The sequence below is a fragment of the Bison bison genome, unplaced genomic scaffold (assembly GCF_000754665.1).
Source record: "Bison bison bison isolate TAMUID 2011002044 unplaced genomic scaffold, Bison_UMD1.0 scf7180017864183, whole genome shotgun sequence".
NCBI lineage: Eukaryota > Metazoa > Chordata > Mammalia > Artiodactyla > Bovidae > Bison > Bison bison.
Genome location: NW_011494755.1, coordinates 1,528,647 through 1,549,990, shown reverse-complemented (window position 1 = coordinate 1,549,990; position 21,344 = coordinate 1,528,647). Strand labels below are relative to the sequence as shown.

Genomic DNA, 21,344 nt, shown 5'->3' with positions numbered 1-21,344 from the left:
TTATGTGTTAGTTATTAAAACATCTAATATTGTATATCGAGTCAAAGCTGAAGTTGGGAGAATAAATGATTGATTTTGAATTTCAAAAAAGCTGGTAAATCCCCATTGATTAAAAGGAGGATCTATTTCCACCCTTTCTAGGTGCCATAACAACAACAATTCACTTTTTTATAATATGTTCAATATTTGCAGTGTTTTGATAACAAATTTTTATCCCATAGAATTTAATTTTAAAAATATCTGCAATGTCTTTATATTAAATAAAAATTATGTAGATGTTAATGACAAATATATTTTTTAAAGTCTGATATTTGATTAAAAAAATACAAAGAAATTCATTTATATTTTGAGCATCAGGGTTATTCAAAAGCCAGTTGCCACAGAGACAGACCAAGGCTTTGGCACATCAAGTATCTGACTTAGTCTTATCAATGAGTTGAATTTCGTGGTGTGTTTAGGTCACAATTCCCTCTCCCACAGTTGCCTGGGCTAGCTAGTCACTGCAGCTCATGACTCTTTGCATTGTGCTGGTTGCAGGTATACAGAAGAAAGAGGAAACCTGCTGTTGACAGGATCTGCGTTGGCATTCCTCCTGGTGAGGTAAAGGCACTTTACCTACATTGTGTTTGCCCCTATTAATTCAGACTGTCTCTACTCCAGTCAAGCAACAATGTCTGTAAGAAGTTAAAAGTGATTTAAAAAGGCTACTCCATTTATAGCTATGTGTAGCAGTCAGTCATTGAAAGTTTGAGGGCCCCATATATCAAATGGAGAAGGAAATGGCAACCCACTCCAGTATTCTTGCCTGGAGAATCCCATGGACAGAGGAGCCTGGCGGGCCATGGTCCATGGGGTTGCAGAGAGTCGGACATGACTGAAGTGACTAAGCACGCACGCATGCATATATCAAAACTAGTGGCCCCGTGTATCAACAATTTTGGATAATCTCAGACAATTTAAGAAAAGTATGTTCATCTAGAAAGTGATTTTATGATCCATTCAAGATGATAATGAATTCAAATAGATTTTAAAAAAGATTTTCTCTTTATTTATGTTTGTATTCTTGTATGCCCTTTAGCTAGATTCGATGGTGAAATTTGACTTGTTGGCTTTCATTACTCTTTTTTACTCATTAACTTTGGCTTTAACCCAACAACTCAAAGAATATTTACAAACACATCCACATTTAAAATGATTCCATTATAAAATGTATGATTAAACATCGATATGACTTCTGAAAACCTGGAAAATATTTTACTCTTCATTAAGAGTGACATTTTAGGATCATGTTACATAAAAATGAAGCTGAAGTGACTATTTATGAGTCATTTATATTCAGATTTTTAGTAGTTTGCTAATATTACTGACCCAATCATTTTCAGTGCTTTGGACTTCTGGGTGTTAATGGAGCTGGGAAATCATCAACTTTCAAGATGTTAACGGGAGATACCACTGTTACCAGAGGAGATGCTTTCCTTAACAAAAATAGGTGAGAAAACAAGTCTGCATTTTGCCACAAAGACTTTTTTAAACTTTATTTAAATGAATATATTGTGATTTTGTTGATATAACAGCACTGTATAGTTTCTAAAAATGTTGAAATATAGTAAACTGTAAAGAAGAAAATAAAAATCCATAATTCCAGTACCTACAAATAACAACTATTTGCATTTCCTTTTAGTCTCACTTTATTTTTTTTAACAGATTTATTCAGGTATAAGTTATGTACCATACAGTTTGCTCGTTTTAAGAGTACAATTCAGTGACTTTTAGGCAATATGCAGAGTTGTACAACCGTTATCGCAATACAATTTTACAACATTCCCATCAACCCAAATCTCTATTTTATATACACATATAAATACATTATAAAATTGAGATTATATTAGATCTAGATTTTTAAATTAGTTTTTTGTTGCTAGTGACTGTATGATGACTTTTTCCCAATGGGTTACATATTCTAAGATGTAGAATTTTACATTGCTGCATAAAATGCCTCTATGTACATGTACCTGTAGTTTATTTCACTATTTCCTTATTGTTGGGCATTTATTTCACCAGTTCCTTAATTGTTGGATATTTGTTTCTGTTTTTCACTAAGTATGTCCTTGTATTCATTTTGATTGTTTCATCAAGATAAAAGGTTATATACTTGTGAAACTGCCCGCTAAAGTTCATAGCAACAATGGATGCTACCACTGGGCTATTACTTGAGAACGCAGAGATCTCTGAGCAGTCTGATCTTAAGGAGTAAAGTATACCTACAGTATGGTCCTGCTGGGCAACTTTGAAAGTGAAACCCTCGAGCGTTCTAAATATGTGGAACTTCTCTGGGCTTTTTATATGGAGAAATGGTACAAATCTGTGGCTTTCAGACTTTTTGATTATGTCCTATAATAGCAAATACATTTTACCTCTCAGTCAAGTAAATGCACAAAAACATGTAAACAGGCATACAGCTTAAATAATTTGGTAAAATACTCCCTACTCTTACTGCTTGTAGTGCATTCAGTATTTCTTACTCCACTCTCTGCCATGCCGTCTTAATGATACTAGTTGTGACCCACTCAATTTATTTTATAATGTACAAATGGGGGATGGATCACAATTTGGACAAAGGGCTCCTAGCCAATAAAATTGAAAACATCAAGGAACTTAATGTACTCATGACTTTTCTCTGCATCTTACATTTGTTTTAGTAACAGTGTGGCGGTTTAAGAGAACAGAATTTCTAGAATAGCAGGCCTGAGGCTACATACATGCTTCCCCAGGTTTGTTTCTAGTACCAGGCTCCTGGGGTATATAGCAATAGTAGCAATAACTGGTCCAAACTAAGGTTCATCACATTGCCTGGTTCTGAAGACTGGTATGGGCACTGTAGCTGTGAGGTCTAGGCACAGGGTCTGTGAGCACTTCAATTCTGGAAAACATTGGACCTGGGCCTACTAACTGATGTGCAGAGAGGAATGAATACTGCTGACAGGCTGAACCCATGGCTCTCCAGAGGTGACTGAAGTGCAGCCATCAGACTGGATGTGACACTGAGCTTCCTCCTACATCAGGGATCCTTAACCCTAGATTGGCTTCATGGGGCCTAAAAGCTGCCCCTACCAGTATATGTAAAATTGTATCTGTAGTTACGTTTTTTGTTGTCATCAGGTTCTCATGAAAACCTTCAAAAGCAGGGGAGTTTCTGCATTGAATATTTAGCAGTACTATGGGGTTTGGATCCTGCTGTGGCCAAGTCAGTGTATAGGCAGCAAAAAGCAGAGGGAAGTCACCCAAATTGCTGGGCCTTTTCTGGCTTAAATGACGCAACAGAGCACATGGTGCATATGACTGGGCCACAGAATTAAGTCAGGAATGGACACTTCCTGTTAAAGCCCCTGGATAGCTTGACTAAGATCGTTGATATAGATAGCGCCGCAGTTGGGGTGGACTTGGGAATTCTGAAATGGGACCAAGCTTGCAGATTGAGGTGTTGGGGGAACCAGGGGAAAGGACTAGGCAGGATGGAGGCAGGAACCCTGACTTCCAGGAGGGGCTGGCATCCTGAGGGCAGAAAGGCTGTTCCTTGAAGCTAGAAGCAAGTGTGCTCACTGGTCTGTTTGTCACGCACAAGCACACTGAATAGAATGTTAGGCAAGATGGTCTGACCAGAGTACCAAGATGCTTAAAAGCCTGACCAGTTTTGCTTTTCTTTGCAGTATCTTATCAGACATCCATGAAGTCCATCAGAACATGGGCTATTGCCCTCAGTTTGATGCCATCACAGAGCTGCTGACTGGAAGAGAACACGTGGAGTTCTTTGCCCTTTTGAGAGGAGTCCCGGAGAAAGAAGTAGGCAAGGTACTGTGGGCACCGGAAAGCCAGCCTGCCTCCTTTGGCATCCTGACAGCCTGCCTTTTGGCTGTGACCTTCACATATGGCCGTCGGCTTCAGGCTGTTCATCCTTATGGACGCAGGGACAGGAAGTGCTGGCTCTTTGCAGCTCCTTTCAAAGGGGGAAGTTGCGGCGGTGGGGTAGGGATGGGAGATCAGGCTCACTCTGGAGGGCAGAGAGGGAGTGCTGCTCCCTGTGCTGCAGGCACTGTCCAGGTCATGATTGTATAGAATCTGGTCCTGCTCAGTGAAAGAATTCTCACACGCAAGTGTAAGAAAGCATGATAAAATTACCAAATGGCGCTTTTTTATCACTCTTAGGTTGGCGAGTGGGCGATTCGGAAACTGGGCCTTGTGAAGTATGGAGAAAAATATGCTGGGAACTACAGTGGAGGCAATAAGCGCAAGCTCTCAACAGCCATGGCTTTGATTGGTGGGCCTCCAGTGGTGTTTCTGGTGAGTGTGACTGAATGGAAAACCCTGTTCTGGCCTGAATGGAAAGCATCTCTATTCTAAAGTCCTGGATGTCCAGGATGTGCATGACTGGCTTGGCAATGGCAAGCCCCACCTCACCTGATGAGGAATAGCCTCAGAGAACCAGAGGGAAGCTCCCCGTCCCTCTTCATAACACACATGGGGTGTATCTGCCTTACCCTCAGATGTTCCAGAGAGGGAGATACTCCAGGGACCTTGTTTCTCCAGCATGGAGAATCCCAACAATGGTTACTGAGGCTGGGTGTAGGATTTAACTTTCTTTGGACCATTCTGTATGCCATCTATGTGTTCATCCTCTGGAGATGGAGAATGTTGTTACAGCTTCAGGATTCCTAAGTAGCACCTTTGGGTCATAGTTCCTTAAATATGGATAAATGGAAAACAGAAGATCAGACCAACAGTGGCCTTTGACCTTTTTCTTCTGTAGAGGAGAAGGGCACTGAAGTTATTACAGGAAGAAGCCTTGGACTGAGGCTTTAAAGTTATCCAGAGTGTTTAGATTTAGAATTTGTTTCTCTAAGAGCAGCAAGTCTAAGATCATGGCATCCGATCCCATCACTTCATGGCAAATAGATGGGGAAACAATGGAGACACTGACAGACTTTTTTCGGGGGGGCTCTAAAATCACTGCAGATGGTGACTGCAGCCATGAAATTAAAAGATTCTTGCTCCTTGGAAGAAAATCTATGACCAACCTAGACAGCATATTAAAAAGCAGAGACATTACTTTGCTGACAAAGGTCCATCTAGTCAAAGCTATGGTTTTTCCAGTAGTCATGTATGAATGTGAGAGTTGGACTATAAACAAAACAGAGTGCTGAAGAATTGATGCTTTTAAACAGTGGTGTTGAAAAAGACACTTGAGAGTCCCTTGGACTTCCAGGAGATCAAACCACTCAATCCTAAAGGAAATCAGTCCTTAATATTCATTGGAAGGACTGATGCTGAAGCTGAAACTCCAATACTTTGGCCACCTGATGTGAAGAAGTGACTCTAGAAAATACCCTGATGATAGGAAAGATTGAAGACAGGAGTAGAAGAGGACGACAGAGGATGAGATCTTTGGATGGCATCACCAACTCGATGGGCATGAGTTTGAGCAAGCTCCGGGCGCTGGTGATGAACAGGGAAGCCTGGCATGCTGCAGTCCATGGGGTCACAAAGAGTCAGACACAAATAGTGACTGAACTGAACGGAACTGAAGACCAGCAAGTAGAGTATAACAGGCTAAGCCAGAGTGAACTAGAATAAAAAAAAAATTTATTCAGTTTTTGAACTGACTTCAGTAGCATTTCAGACAAAAATAATTTTTAGTATATGCTTTTCAGTCATGAAAAGATGATTGAAACTAAATGACTTTTCCCTTTTCCTTCTGTTTATTTGGAGAAATTTAATTTCACCAAAATTAAATTTGAGTTTTCTACTTCAGTGACAGTTATAAAAGTGAACTGGTTAAAAACAAGTATGAAATATGCTTTTATGTAAGGTCTGGTTTTTTGATCCATCAGGAAATAAATAGAATGGTAAGTTAAATCTTAGGCTATTTCTGAAATGCTTCTGCATTTAAGACCAAACCTATCTTTGATTTTTTTCCAACACATAATAAGACTTATTCTGTTCTGTTTACAGGATGAACCAACCACAGGCATGGACCCTAAAGCCCGGCGCTTCCTGTGGAATTGTGCCCTAAGTATCATCAAGGAAGGGAGATCAGTAGTGCTTACCTCTCACAGGTCTGTAGTGAAGAGTCGGCTTGACTTCGTTGTTGTATAATTTTTAGCTTTTCCAAGTAGTATATATGATCGCTGTGTAAGAACAGAAAACACGGAAAGGCAAAGAAAAAAAAAATTATGATCACCTGATGTATCACCAGGAGACAACTATTATTATCACTGGGCAATATATCTTTGCAAAGTTTTCCTCTGCAAATCTATACACAGTGTATATGTTTTTTACAAACAAAAATGCAAGCTTTGGCATATATACCAAGTTCTTTTTCACTTAACAATATTGAGAACAGTATTCCAAGTCTGTTATAGTTGAGGTGTGTCATCATTTCTTATAGCTATTAGTGAATAGTATTCCATTAGCATATACCCTAATTTACCTAACTGTTCCTCTTCTGTGTAGACACTTGGATCATTCTCAGCTTCTTCACAATTGTAAACGACATGGCAGTGAGCATTATTTCCCCTACATCTTCATGAAATTTCTAGCAGGATGCAGTTATACTCTAGGAAGCTAAGAATCTGTTTCTCTGAAACGCCAGATGTCATGGTGATGTTCTGATGGTTACAGGAGCATCTTTCTCGGACTAAACCTCATTCTGTGTCCCCACAGTATGGAAGAATGTGAAGCTCTCTGCACTAGGATGGCCATTATGGTCAACGGGCGGTTCAGGTGTCTTGGCAGTGTTCAACATCTGAAAAATAGGTAACAAAGACAATTTCTTTGGGATTCCACATAATGAGAAATTGTGTATTTATTCTTTTGTGAATGTATACATGGTGGTTCTAAAACCAAGGGAATAAACTGAACAAAATGGTGTAGGGCAAAGAATGAGGACTTTGAAGTCCAGCAGAGCTGTGTGCAAATTCTCTCTTTGCCTTTTACTGGTTGTATGCACTTGGGCAAGTTATTTAACCTCTCTGAGAGTCAGTATTCTAGGAATAGCTACTTTCTGGTTTTGTTATAGAGATATAATGGGAAGATTTATACGTGCCAGTAAAGTTGGAGCATAGACTTTGGAGTCAAACACACCAGTTGGTTTGACTGGTGTTGGGTCCACACCCCAGCCCTACCACGTCTGAGTTTTGTATCATGAGCAAGTGACCAACTCTCTAGGTTTCAGTTTCTCCGTAACATTTCACAGGTCCAAGTGTGGATTAAATGAAGTCATGTCTAAAGCACTCGGCAAGGCAGCTCAAATAGAATAGGTTATTCAGTATATGACAACTGGTTCCTTTTCTCTGAAACTGATTTCTGGGTCTGGCAGGGACCACTTTCTCTTTCAGGACCCAAGAGTTAAGTATTCTTTTGAGAAGTTTCCCCAGAGTCTTCAATTTGATTTTCTTTTGCCTGCTTTCAGGATAATTTTTTCCCCTGCTTTTAGGATTTTCTTTTTCCTGCTTTCAGGTTTGGAGATGGTTATACAATAGTTGTACGAATAGCAGGGTCGAACCCTGACCTGAAGCCTGTACAGGAGTTCTTTGAACTCGCCTTTCCAGGAAGCGTCCTGAAGGAGAAGCACCGGAACATGCTTCAGTACCAGCTTCCGTCTTCACTGTCTTCCCTGGCCAGGATTTTCAGCATCCTTTCCCAGAGCAAAAAGCGACTCCACATAGAAGACTACTCTGTCTCTCAGACAACACTTGACCAAGTAAGCTTTGAGTGTCAAAAGTAGATTTGCTTTTCAGGGTGAGGACTCCTCCCCCTTCATTATGGGCCCTAGAACAGTATAGATTATCTGAGCATGAACTCCTGATTGTCTACTGTTAGTTATGCTTTTTACCTAACCTCCCTGAATCTGAAAAGGGAGATGATGCTACTGATTTCATAGGGTTATTATGAGAATTAATTGTCATACTAATCATAAAAACTGCAATTTATTGAGTATCTGCCATGGGCAGGTATTAGGCCCAGTACAGTATTCCATTTAAATTAAATGACATCAGGTACAAAAGAGATCCTGGCCCTTAGTAGCTATTCAGCAAATGTTAGTTTTCATCCCCCTTCCCTTTAATCAAGTCTGTATGAGTCAAAGTAAATAGATGATTGAGCAGTTGGTTGATTTGGAGGGGCAATATATAAGGGCAGTTTTTTACTTTTTTAATGATTAATGCTTTTTCAATCATTCCTTTCTCCGTCCTACACAAAGTTTTCCAGTTAATCTATTTATTCAATCTCAGATTCTTCTATGTGGCCTAATTTCCACATGGGGAAAAGTGCAACTTGAATAAAGAGAGCGCAAGTTAGAGGTGTTTATAATGGTCCGTCTTTATTTTGACAGGTATTTGTAAACTTTGCCAAGGACCAAAGTGATGATGACCACTTAAAGGACCTGTCATTACACAAAAACCAGACAGTAGTGGACGTTGCAGTCCTCACATCTTTCCTGCAGGATGAGAAAGTGAAAGAAAGTTATGTATGAAGAATCTTGTCCATATACGGTGGCTGGAAGAAAGGAGAAACTAGACCTTCCTTTGTACCATGTGAAGTGTTCCAGAGGAAAGAGCTAGAAGATTTTGTGGGAAGAAGTAAACTGGATACTGTACTGATACTGTTCAATGCAATGCAATTCAATGCAATGAAAACAAAATTCCATTACAAGGGCAGTGCCTTTGTAGCCTATGTCTCATATGGCTCTCGAGTGAAAAAGACTTGAATTTAGTTTATTACCTTATACTCATGTGAAACTCTAGTATGGAACCCAGTGGACATATGAGTTTGACATACTTTTTTTGTTCCTTTGTATTTTTACTGGGGTTGCAACAATAATTCATCAAGTGATCATGGCCAGTGATTATTTTTCAAAATCAAAGGCATGCACATGCTCATTCATTATGCCATGCCATGCCAAGAGACTGGCTTCCCGGTGATATAGCCACTGCTGGCAAGGAGTGTGCCAGAATTACTAGTGCCAAGTTTCTCAGAAAGCCTGAAGCACCATGGTATGCCTTGCACACTTTTGTGAGAGCTGCGCTACTCAGTCTGTTGACATCATCAAATACGGGTGATGAAATAGTGCCATGTGTGGGGAAAGTCCTGCTTTGATTCCCTCTTTGAGCTGCTCTGGTGATGGTGACATGCAAACTGCATGATGACATGCAAAAGCAAAACTTGGTTTCATTGTTGTCCCTTGCTTGGAACCATGAGTCTCTAAGATTATCTTTCTGGGACTCTAAGTATACTTAGATCCAGGTAAGAAGCAAAGAATCAGCAACCACATTGTTGGGGCTGCGAGCTGGGGAGGCCATGGCATGTGATGAAAGAGATGATGTATTTGGAATCAAGGGAAGTCTGTGTCCATTTGTCTTGCTTGTCTACTAACATGGTACAGTGCATCTCAAATCTTGTCCTTTGACACAAGCATAGTATTATTTCTGGCTTTTTGAATTAATCTAGAATATGAAAATATGGAGTTGTATTTTGAGAACAATCTTTGTACTTTTAACCTTATTTGGAATTGTAAGTTCTATTAGTGACTTCTGAAAATTTAGAGTGGCCTCTTTGTAGAACCCTGTGGCACAGAGGAGTATGGCCACACTGCCTCGCTAGCTTTAATTTTTCACGTATGTTTGCAAATGGATTATCTGACTAATGCCTAGTGACTTGAAAACAGTATGATGGCCAAGATGTTATGACAACATTATATTTAAGCATCTTTAAGATCATTAAGCATACTTTTAGTATAAGCTCATTAGTCAAGTATTCTTTGAGTGTATGTTATAACTGAGTGAGTATGGATGGATGGCGTGGGGAGAAATTAAGTTTCAGTAGATTTCCTGTGCCATGTTCATCAGATAACTGGTTTACAAATACAGGTTTTGTTGTGGTTGTGGGAACCCACTGAAAGAATATTGAAGCCCACTTTTTGAAAATAACAACAATGTAAAAGGCAAGAAAGCTTATGTCATAGGGTCACAAGATTAACTTCAAAACTTGTTGAATAACATAAAACTTGTGCTTATGGCATTTAGTACCTTTGAATATTGGCTTTGAAAATCTCAGATACCCCATTCTGACAATCTCAAATTTTTTCTCTCTTCAGTCACTATCCCGGGAAAAAAAAAAAAAGCAAATGCCCCCCCACATGAAAATTATTTCAGACTTTTCCAAGTCAGTTTAATTGTTTATAGTCAGTAAATACTTGTTAAAAATAATGTTATCTGTCTTGAGACAACAAAATTATGAAAGATATACTGTTTGAAGTTAAACTGATCTTTTAATATCATTACTAATGTCTTTTCCTTTTAAAAAATTAGGTATTAATTCTAAAGTACAAGATTTCAGATCTATTCCAAGTATACATTTTTTCTTTTAAAATTTACTGCATGTTATCATGCGACTTGTTGCTTGGAGAAAAGAAAATGACCGTTAGAGAGTATTGACAATATTTTCTAAAATGATAAACAAGTAATAAAGACATTTTCCCAATAATTATTGGCCTAACCTCATATTTTATGCTGTCTTTAATGATATAAAATTCATAGAATGATTGTTTCTCCTTGTTTAGTATTTTCCAAAATTAAGCTTCTGCTAGATTCCCCATTTCAGCAGAATCATGTCCTAAATCTGTATTGTATTAAAACCATGAACAGCTCCTTTTTTTCGATTATTCTACTTCAAGGCCATATTAAAAAAAAATCAAAAGATACTGTGAACTACTTTGAAAAATGCAACATTTCAATATGGATTTAAAAGCTATCTTAAGCTAGAAACAATCTACAGCTACTCATCTACTTCATTAGTACTGTTATTAGATATCCAAATTGCAGTCTTTAAAATTTTTCTGGGTAAGCCTAATTATAGTAGAGATTTTTACCAACTCTGCTCAGTCAAGTAAAATTTCTATATCATCCCTGTGGAAATGTAACCACGTGAGTTTAACAAAAAAAATTTTTTTGTAAGTGTTCAGAGATTTCTGCTTTTGCTTCTTTTGGACACCTGAAGCCTTATTAACTGTGAATATGAAAAAATACAAAAGAAAACAATAACAAAGCCCTCTATATACAGATACCCAGCATAGGTCATTGTTAAAAAACCAATAACCAAACCTCAAACTACTGTATTTCAGTATCTGTACTGAAGGCATATGCATTGTGACTATTAAATGTTGCACAACATTCACTGCATAGTAATCATTGACTAAAGGGATTTGTCTGTTTTCTTCTTGTGGTTGTATATATCAGGTAAAATGTTTTTTCCAAAGAGCCATGTGTCATATTATATTGAACCACTTTGACATTGAGATATTAATTTCTACTCTTGTTACCGTTTACTAGTAATATAGTATTATAGAAATATTGTTCTAATTCTCTTCAGAATTTTTGCATCCCTTTTTATAGAATGTTTATACTTCCATAAGTTTTAAGAATTCTGTTCTCCCTTCTTATACCCTAGGATTAAACCATGTTTTTGTGCTTTTTCTTTATCATTGACCCTTCATTCCAAGCACTTTATGCTGTCTGTAATGGGATCTATTTTTGCACTGGAATATCTGAGAATTGCAAAACTAGACAAAAGTTTCACAATAGATTTCTAAGTTAAATCATTTTCATTAAAAGAAAAAAAAGAAAAAAAATTTTTGTATTGTCAATAACTTTATAGAAAGTATTAAAAAAAAGGCATATTTCTATGTTGTTATAAGTCACGAAATAAACCTGTGATGGTTCTATTGTGGTCTATACTAATTTATTTTCGTGCATTCATAGCACCACCTACTGTTAAAGCTTATAAAGTCATTACAGAAGTAAGAAGTGTCTGCTTGGAGAAGGGAGGATACTTGGATCAAAAGCAGAAATTTAGAAAAGACTAAATGTCCTGTTAATCACAAGAGAATCAAGGGGACTACTTGAAAATAGAGGGTGTTTGGAACTTTCATGATTCAGTTTAAGAGGATTTAGGTAAACTTATTCTGCTTAATGATCATGAAGCTGCAGAGATCTCCACAATTACTCTGTAGCTAAGCCATTTAATAAAAATGTCATTGCTTCCTTGATACTGAGGAAGCACAAAGGCAGCAAAATGGAGCTTTTGTTTATTCAACCAAAAGTACAAGGACTGTCATGGGTGTACCCTCTTTGTATATAAACATTTACAGATTAAAAAAAGCTCTGGAAACTGGAATGCTAATGTGCACATTGAATATGAAAAACCTTGAGATGATTAGCTACCCTTTTCAAGTGTTTTACTGTGTTGTCAGATATTTCATTTAATCCTCAGAACCTGGCCTATGAGGTAAATAGTACCATTTGACATAGGAGTAGACTGCGGCTCAGAGAATAAGGAACTTGTCCAGAGTGACACCGCTAGTAGTTAGCAGAGGATTCTTTTGGTGAAGTTAGGTATCCAGTTAAAATTGTCCTTGTAAAATCACTTCAGTCTCATTCTGCAATAACATAACAAATATTTACTGAACATTATCATGCACCAGATACTCTTACAGTTCTGGGGATACAGTGTTGAAGAAGACAGAATTCCTGCTCTAATGGACTTGAATTTCATTGAAGAAGTTATAGTCACAATGGATGTGTGGGCAAATAAATGTAATAGCACTAAGTGCTAAGTAGAAAATATCGCGTGGTGACAGAGAGGAGTCAGGCTTCTGCGGAGTGACATTTAAGTTCAAATGTAAACAAAACAAACAGGAGCCAACATTGGAAGGTGTGTAGGAAGAATGTAGGATGAGATGGTTGGATGGCATCACTGACTCAATGGACGTGAGTTTGAGAAAACTCCAAGAAATGGTGATGGACAGAGAAGCCTGGTGTGCTGCAGTCCATGGGGTCACAGAGAGTCAGGCACAACTGAGCAACTGAACTGAACTGAACTGAGGAAGAATGTTAACTGAGGAAGAATGCTCCCAGAAGAAAGAACACTCTGTGCAAAAACCACAGGTGGGAAAGAACTTGGCGAGTTGGAGAGAATTCTAGTGTCCGAGTTATAGGGGATGGAATCAGAGATGGTAGGACCCAGAACTTGTGGGGCCTCATCGTCCAGGTCTTTAAGGTACTTGGATTTTATTATGAGTGCAATGGGGAGCCACTGGTGAGTTTTAAACAAGGTAGTGGTTTGATCCAATCTTTGTTTCAGAAAGAACTTTGTTGGTTATATGGGAAGAAAAGACAGTAGGGGGATGGGGGCGGTGCTCAGTAGGAGATGATGGTGGTTTGGACCAGGATGATAGCGACAGAGGGAGGGATGGTAACACTGAGGATCTATTTAGAGACACAGCCAACAGGCTGCATGAAGGAGATGAGGGAAAGAGAGATATCAAAGTGATTTCTAGTTTGTCAAACTAGGCAGTTGGTATTTCAGTCTGGAGCTCAGAGGCAAATATGGGAAAAAAGATAAAAGTGTGTCAATCATATATATGATTAAGCCTCGGGAGTGAAGGAGCTTACCTGGAGAGAAGAAAGAGAACATGCTTGAGGTCTGAGATGCTACCCACATTTAGAAGACAAGCCAGCAAAGAGAACAGAGGGACTGGCCAGTGAAGAGGAGGAAAATCTAAGAGAAAGATGTGAAGAAGTGAGAGTTGTTCAGTTGTGTCCAACTCTTTGCGACCCCATGGACTGTATAGTCCATGGAATTCTCTAGGCCAGAATACTGGAGTGGGTAGCCTTTCCTTTCTCCAGGGGATCTTCCCAACCCAGGTATCGAACCCAGGTCTCCAGCATTGCAGAAGATACCATGTATTGAAGCTCAGAATCAAATACTTTCAAGAAGGCAGAAGTGGTCAACTGTGTCCATTACTGCTGAGAAGATGAGCAAGGTAAGGGCAACTGAATTTGGCAAGAAAGAGGTCTTTGGTGATCTTCAGAAGAATCATTTCAGCAGACTGACAAAGATACAGACCTAATTGGATTTGGTTCAAGAAAGAAAACGGGGTAAGGAAAGGAAGATGGTGAGTATGAAGTGAAGTGTTAGTTGCTCAGTCATGGCTCTTTGCAACTCTATGGACTGTAGCCTGCCAGATCCCTCTGTCCATGGAATTCTCCAGGCAAGAACACTAGAGTGGGTGGCCATTCCCTTCTCCAGGGGATCTTCCCGATCCAGGGATTGAACCCCAGTCTCCTGTATTGCAGGCAGATTCTTTACCATATGAGTCACCAACTCTAAAGGAGGTTTTTCTTTGAAGGGAAACAGAAAACATGACGATAGTTGGATTACAAAACTCTTTGGATTCTTTTCTTGTCTGCTTATACTATAGATAGCACCTGAACACCATCTCACCTTTCCTTTAGACATTTCTTTTTTTAATCCTTTAGACTTTTTTTTTTTTAATCCTTTAGACATTTCTTCTATCAGGAGCCTAACACACTGTACCTTGTTTTCCAAATTTCCCTTAGCTAATTCATTATATACTATTTTACATTTACAATCTGTTTTAGAAATTTAAAATAATATAGCTATAAATACAGACTATCAAAAGAGCTTGGATTTACCAAACCAAGTTTTAGCAGACAGAGGTACACAACTAAAATGGAAATTAAAGGTGTTTCAAGGAAAACTAGCATGTCTGTGGCAGGACTAAAGAAACCCTCCTTCTGGGATTACTATCTGCTGTTTTCTTGATGTAACTTAACATTTACAATAAAGTTAGTAAATTATCACTGTGTTACCATCCTATGGGTGAATGCATGTAAAGTCCCATCTCTTATGTCTCCTGCATTGGCAGGCGGATTCTTTACCACTAGTGCCACCTGGGAAGCCCATCACCATCCTATAGCAATACAATAAAAGCTCCAGAGTTGATAATATCAACATAAAATGCAAATTAAGAAAAAACAAAACAGATATGTAGGCTTTTATTAGAGCAAGCATTTCCATAAACATGAAAGTGAAAGTTGCTTAGTCATGTTCGACTCTTTGCGACCCCATGGACTATACAGGCCATAGAATTCTCCAGGTCAGAATACTGGAATGGGTAGCCTTTCCCTTCTCCACGGGATCTTCACAACCCAGGGATCAAGCCCAGGTCTCCCGCATTGCAGGCAGATTCTTTACCAACTGAGCTCACAAATAGATGTCCCACAGATCTTCATTAAACGGTGATCCAAAATGAACAAAAATTAATAAAACTGTAAATGAATGCATTTCAGGATATAAAACAAGTCTTCTGAAGTTTTTAAAAAATTATTTTCCAAGTGAAAGTGACAAATAATGTCAAAACCATAATTAAAACAGGTGATATTGTACTTTCCCAAGCTAAAGAAGTGTATTTGATGTAATATTCTTCTGGATCCCATTTGATATCATAAAATAAATTTTACTGGGCAAAAATCTTTTTAAAAAGCTCAGATATCACAGATATGATTAAAAAAACCCATAGCCATTGTATATAAATTAAAAACACTGTCAGGCACAGAAATGTAAAATCATCATATGCATATAAGAAAATCCTATAGAACAAAAGGTTATTAAAATAAGAGATAGTCTGAAACAAATGAAAATCATGATCAAGAAGTAATGGCAACTACATATTTCTAAAATATAATAGATACTGAAATGCTTCGGGGAAAATGAACAGAACTATCCTGAGGTGGTAGTGACAAAGGACAGAGCTGGCTTTAAAAATGTAGAGGCATAGCAAATTAACTTACTACTTTCTTCAGACAAAAGTGAGAATCTCTTTGAAGAATTGAAGCAGATTAGCAGACACATGACAGTTAACGAATGCTTCTTATATCAGTGGAAAACTATTTCAGTGGTGAGTATGACATAGGAATCAGAAGCATATTCTGCTGAGACACTAGGCAACTGACACTTTCTCGAACTGAAAAAGAAATTCATAAGAAGGCATATAAAGTTATTGACTAAATCTGATTTGTTGTAAGAATAACTTGTGCCTAGTGAAATAGCTTACCAGCTGCCACCACTCTGGGGTCCTCATGAGACTGATGTCTCCCAGCTGCATGGCTGTCTGCACTCTCGTTCCACTGGAAACATGAACTGCAGAAATAAACCAGAAATAGATGCTAAAGACTGTGGCATTACTACCACTAAGAAAGACAGAAACATTAACCCAAAACTGAAAGTCCTATTCTTTCAATGAAAATAATGAATATCAAAAAGGCAGCACTAAGTATGCTGGTGATGAGATTTCAGAGAGGTCAGAGATTTGGGTGAGAAATTTGTAAATGAATTAGTCAAACCGGTTTTATAAATGAAGAAACTGAAAGCTTTTACTTTATTTTAAAAAGCGAGATTATAAAAAAAAAATTGTATTTACTGAATATTTGACTGATGCCCAGAAGCAATTAAAAAGTAGCCGAAACTTAACCTCCAAGGAAAAATCTGTATTAATATTTATTGCATTTCTTTGTAAAGATAAGAAGTAGAAAATAAAGGTCTTGCTGTTATATTTAGTAATAGATTCTAAAAAGTCAACAGAGAATTTTCTATGGCAATGATATTCGTTTTTAGCACTTATTTGAATTTCTTCTCATAATTATAACATCTTTTTATGCCAACCGCATATTGTTTATTATTTGTGTTCTTCAAAATAGTGTGGTATTCTAAAGAAGATTGAAATACATGTTCTTGTACTTAAATTACTTAAAAAGTTAAAAATACTTATAACGCGGTACTTGTATAGATTTTGGAAAATGCAGATAAACAAAAAGAGAAAGCAGGAATAGTTTCTAATGCTACCACCCAGGATTAATCCTACCACTTTTCTAATTTGGGTTTCCCTGGTGGCTCAGATGGTAAAGAATCCACCCGCAATGCAGGAGACCTGGTTCAATTCCTGGGTTGGGAAGATCTCCTGGAGAAGGGAATGGCTACCCACTCCAGTATTCTTGCCTGGAGGATTCCATTGACAGAGGAGCCTGGCAGGCTACAGTCTATGGGGTCACAAAGAGGGATACAACTGAGCAACTTTCACTTTCCATATTTATGTATGCTGCTGCTGCTGCTAAGTCACTTCAGTCGTGTCCGACTCTGTTCGACCCCATACACGGCAGCCCACCAGGCTCCCCTGTCCTTGGGATTCTCCAGGCAAGAACACTGGAGTGGGTTGCCATTTCCTTCTTAAATGCATGAAAGTGAAAAGTGAAAGGGAAGTCGCTCAGTCATGTCTGACTCTTAGTGACCCCATGGACTGCAGCCTACCACGCTCCTCCGTCCATAGGATTTGCCAGGCAAGAGTACTGGAGTGGGGTGCCCTTGCCTTCTCCGATATTTATGTATATGTGTATATATTTTATATGTTTATATACTTATCTACACACAGAATATATGTTTATGCTTATATAACATACATGATATGTATGATGTATGAGTATGTCTGAACTCTCTTTGTGGACTCTGGGAGTTGGTGATGGACAGGGAAGCCAGGCGTGCTGCAGTCCATGGGGTTGCAAAGAGTTGGACACAACTGAGTGACTGAACTGAACTGATATCTTTACTTGGTGAAAATGGCATCTCATTATTATCTTCTTTAAAAAATAATTTTGTTTATTTTTGGCTGTGCTGGGTCTTTGTTGCTGTGCTGGCTTTTTCTAGTTGTGGTGAGTAGGGGCTACTCTCTTGTTGCAGTGCGCAGGCTTCTCACTGCAGTGGCTTCTCTTGTTGCACAGCACGGGCTCTGGGGCATGTGGGTTTCAGTTGTGGCACGTGGGCTCAGTAGTTGCAGCTCCTGGGCTCTGGAGCACAGGCTCAGTAGTTGTGGCACCTGGGCTTAGTTTGGCATCACTGACTCGATGGATGTGAGTCTGGGTGAACTCCGGGAGTTCGTGATGGACAGGGAGGCCTGGCGTGCTGCGATTCATGGGGTCTCAAAGAGTCGGACACGACTGAGCAACTGAACTGAACTGAACTGGGCTTAGCTGCTTCATGGTATGTGAGATCTTCTAGGACTAGGATTCGAATCTATGTCTTCTGCATTGGCAGGCAGGCTGACCTGCCAATGCAGATTTCTCAGGAAGCAGGTAAGGTGGTCTGGTATTCCTATCTCTTTAAGAATTTTCCATGGTTTGTTGTGATCCACAAAGGCTTTACTGTAGTCAATGAAACAGCTGGTTCAGTTCAGTCACTCAGTCATGTCTGACTCTGCAACCCCATGGATTGCAGCACGCCAGGCTTCCTTGTCCATCACCAACTCCCAGAGCTTGCTCAAATTCATGTCCATCAAATCGGTGATGCCATCCAATCATCTCATCTTCTGTCATCCCCTTTTCCTCCTGCCTTCAATCTTTCCCAGTATCAGGATCTTTTTTAAGAAATCAGTTCTTCACATCAGGTGGCTAAAGTATTGGAGCTTCAGCTTCAGCATCAGTCCTTTCAATGAATTTCAGGACTGATTTCCTTTAGGACGGACTGGTTGGATCTCCTTGCAGTGCAAGGGACTCTCAGGAGTTTTCTTCAATACCTTCAATAGTTCAAAAGCATCAATTCTTTGGTTCTCAGCCTTCTTTATGATCCAGCTCTCACATCCATACATGACTACTGGGAAAACCATAGCTTTGACTAGATGGACCTTTGTTGGCAAAGTAATGTCTCTGCTTTTTAATATGTGGTGTAGGTTTGTCATAGCTTTTCTTCAAAGGAGCAAGTGTCCTTTAATTTCATGCCTGCAGTCACTGTCTGAAGTGATTTTGGAGCCCAAGAGAATAAAGTCTGTCACTGTTTCCATTGTTTCCCCATCTATTTTTCATGAAGTGATGGGACTGGATGCCAATGAAGAAGAAGTATTTCTGGAACTCTCTTGCTTTTTCTATGATCCAATGGACGTTGGCAATTTGCTCTCTGGTTCCTCTGCCTTTTCTAAATACAGCTTGAACATCAGGAAGTTCTCAGTTCACATACTGTTGAAGCCTAGCTTGGAGAATTTTGAGCATTACTTTGCTAGTGAGTAAGATGAGTGCAATTTTGCATTAGTTTGAACAATCTTTGACATTGCCTTTTTTTGGGATTGGAATGAAAACTGACTTTTTCCAGTCCTGTGGCCACTGCTGAATTTTCCAAATTTGCTGGCATATTGAGTGCAGCACTTTCACAGCACCATCTTTTAGGATTTGGAATAGCTCAACTGGAATTCCATCACCTCCACTAGCTTTGTTCATAGTGATGCTTCCTAAGGCCCACTTGACTTCACATTCCAGGATGTCTGGCTCTAGGTGAGTGATCACACCATCATGGTTATGGGTCACTAAGATCTTTTTTGTATAGTTCTTCTTTGTATTCTTGCCACCTCTTCTTAATATCTTCTGCTTTCTGTTAGGTCCGTATCATTTCTGTCCTTTATTGAGCCCATCTTCACATGGAGTGTTCCCTTGGTATCTCTAATTTTCTTGAAGAGATCTCTAGTCTTTCCCATTCTATTTTTTTTCTCTATTTCTTTACATTTATCCCTTAGGAAGGCTTTATCTCTCCTTGCTAATCATTATTATTATTATGTTTAATTACAGATGCAACATGAAGGACATTTAAACCATCCAATTATACTGCTGCTACTGCTGCTAGGTCGCTTCAGTCATGTCCGACTTTGTGCGACCCCATAGATGGCAGCCCACCAGGCTCCCCTGTCCCTGGGATTCTCCAGGCAAGAATACTGGAGTGGGTTGCCATTTCCCTCTCCAATGCATGAAGGTGAAAAGTGAAAGGGAAGTCGCTCAGTCCTGTCCGACTCTGAGCGACCCCATGGACTGCAGCCTACTGGGCTCCTCGGTCCATGGGATTTTCCAGGCAAGAGTACTGGAGTGGGGTGCCATCGCCTTAATTAATTCTTTTTGTATTAGACAGATGCTTACTACATAAACTTTGCTCTGTTTAATATCCAGAGATTTAGTGAACTTAACTTTAGGTAGGAAATGCCCTGCCAGAAAGTATCCTCTATGTATGCCTATGTGTGTGTAAATAATAGTTCTCTGTCTGCAAAATGCTGGGAGGTTGTGTATTCGTTTAAAACGGGGAGGCCAGTTCTGTTGCCATCGTCTGGCTGACTTTTTCTCCTTCCCCCTTCAGTCTGGAGGGGCTTGTCAAAAGACAAGTCAAGAGGCTGGATGAAAACGTGTCTCAGGCCACTGAGGCGACAGCCACCTCTAGGGGTGGCAAGAAGGCAGCAGCTACCCCTTCAGGGGTGTCCTCAGGGCCGCTGGGCACCGAGGCTAGAAAAGCTTCTTGTCCATGGCAGTTTGCAAGCCGGTCCGAGGCGATCCTGGCAGAGGGTCTTCCTCTAACGCCACCCTTTCCTCCCTCATCCCAGGCGTCCCGGGGTCCCTAACCCCAAGGTTGAGACTTGCACTATACGTTGCACGGCCGAAAGGAAGTCGCCGACTCCTGGCCTCTGGCCCGTAAGCGCATGCGCGGCCCGTGCGCTTACGTCAGAAGACTCTCCCGGCCCCTCCCCTCCCACAGGAATCTCTGTGGGTGTCCCCGCGGCACGTACCTGAGGCGCCGGTGTCTGAGCGACCAGAGCCCTAGTCAGGCTTCTCTAGAGGGCAAGCATGTTGAGGCTTCGAGCTCTGAGGAGGGCAGCGGCTGGTATGCTCTCTCATGTTCCTCCTCCTGTGACCTCCTGCTGGTAGGGTGCTCCCTGCATCAGGGTAGATGAAGCTTCGGGGTGGGTCCGCTTGTCCTGTGGGGACTGGGCGGCAGGTCAGCCTAGTCAGGGAGGCATCTGCCTCTGGCCCACAGCCAGGAATTTGGTGTCGGTCTTGACCCCTTGGTGTCCTTTTGTTCCTTCGACGGATCTTACCCCCAGTGTTAACTGTGTGACTTTAGAGTTAGCTGAATTTCACCTCATCTCCATGCACACCTGTGTACAATTAGTAAAAGTTCGTGTAAAATGCAAGTGTGTAAGATAACTGGGAAGGCAGTATGGATTCCTGTGCGTGTCATCAGTTCAGTTCAATCGCTCAGTCGTGTCGGACTCTTTGCGACCCCCTGCACTGGCACACCAGGCCTCCCTGTCCATCACCAACTCCCGGAGTTTACTCAGACTCATGTCCTTTGAGTCGGTGGTGCCATCCAACCATATCATCCTCTGTCATCCCCTTCTCCTCCTGCCTTCAATCTTTCCCATCATCAGGGTCTTTTCAAATGAATCAGTTCTTTGCATCAGGTGCCCAAAGTATTGGAGTTTCAGCTTCTGCATCAGTCCTTCCAGTGAATATTCAGGACTGATTTCCTTTAGGATGGACTGGTTGGATCTCTTGCAGTCCAAGGGTCTCTCAAGAGTCTTCTCCAACACCACAGTTCAAAAGCATCAATTCTTCAGCGCTCAGCTTTCTTCACAG

The 21,344-nt window shown here is 40.1% G+C and overlaps 1 protein-coding gene across 1 annotated transcript in view; it reads left to right on the top strand.

Annotated features, from left to right (window-relative positions):
- Window positions 1-12,272, top strand: part of ABCA1 (ATP-binding cassette, sub-family A (ABC1), member 1) — a 138,503-nt gene extending 126,231 nt beyond the window's left edge. Inside the window, exons 44-51 of the mRNA XM_010843531.1 lie at window positions 538-600; window positions 1,383-1,489; window positions 3,708-3,849; window positions 4,204-4,338; window positions 6,007-6,110; window positions 6,718-6,810; window positions 7,513-7,756; window positions 8,387-12,272. Of these exons, the coding sequence (XP_010841833.1) occupies window positions 538-600; window positions 1,383-1,489; window positions 3,708-3,849; window positions 4,204-4,338; window positions 6,007-6,110; window positions 6,718-6,810; window positions 7,513-7,756; window positions 8,387-8,527 (1,029 nt within the window). The 3' untranslated portion in view covers window positions 8,528-12,272. The remainder of the gene's footprint in view (window positions 1-537; window positions 601-1,382; window positions 1,490-3,707; window positions 3,850-4,203; window positions 4,339-6,006; window positions 6,111-6,717; window positions 6,811-7,512; window positions 7,757-8,386) is intronic.
- Window positions 12,273-21,344: the final 9,072 nt, after the last annotated feature.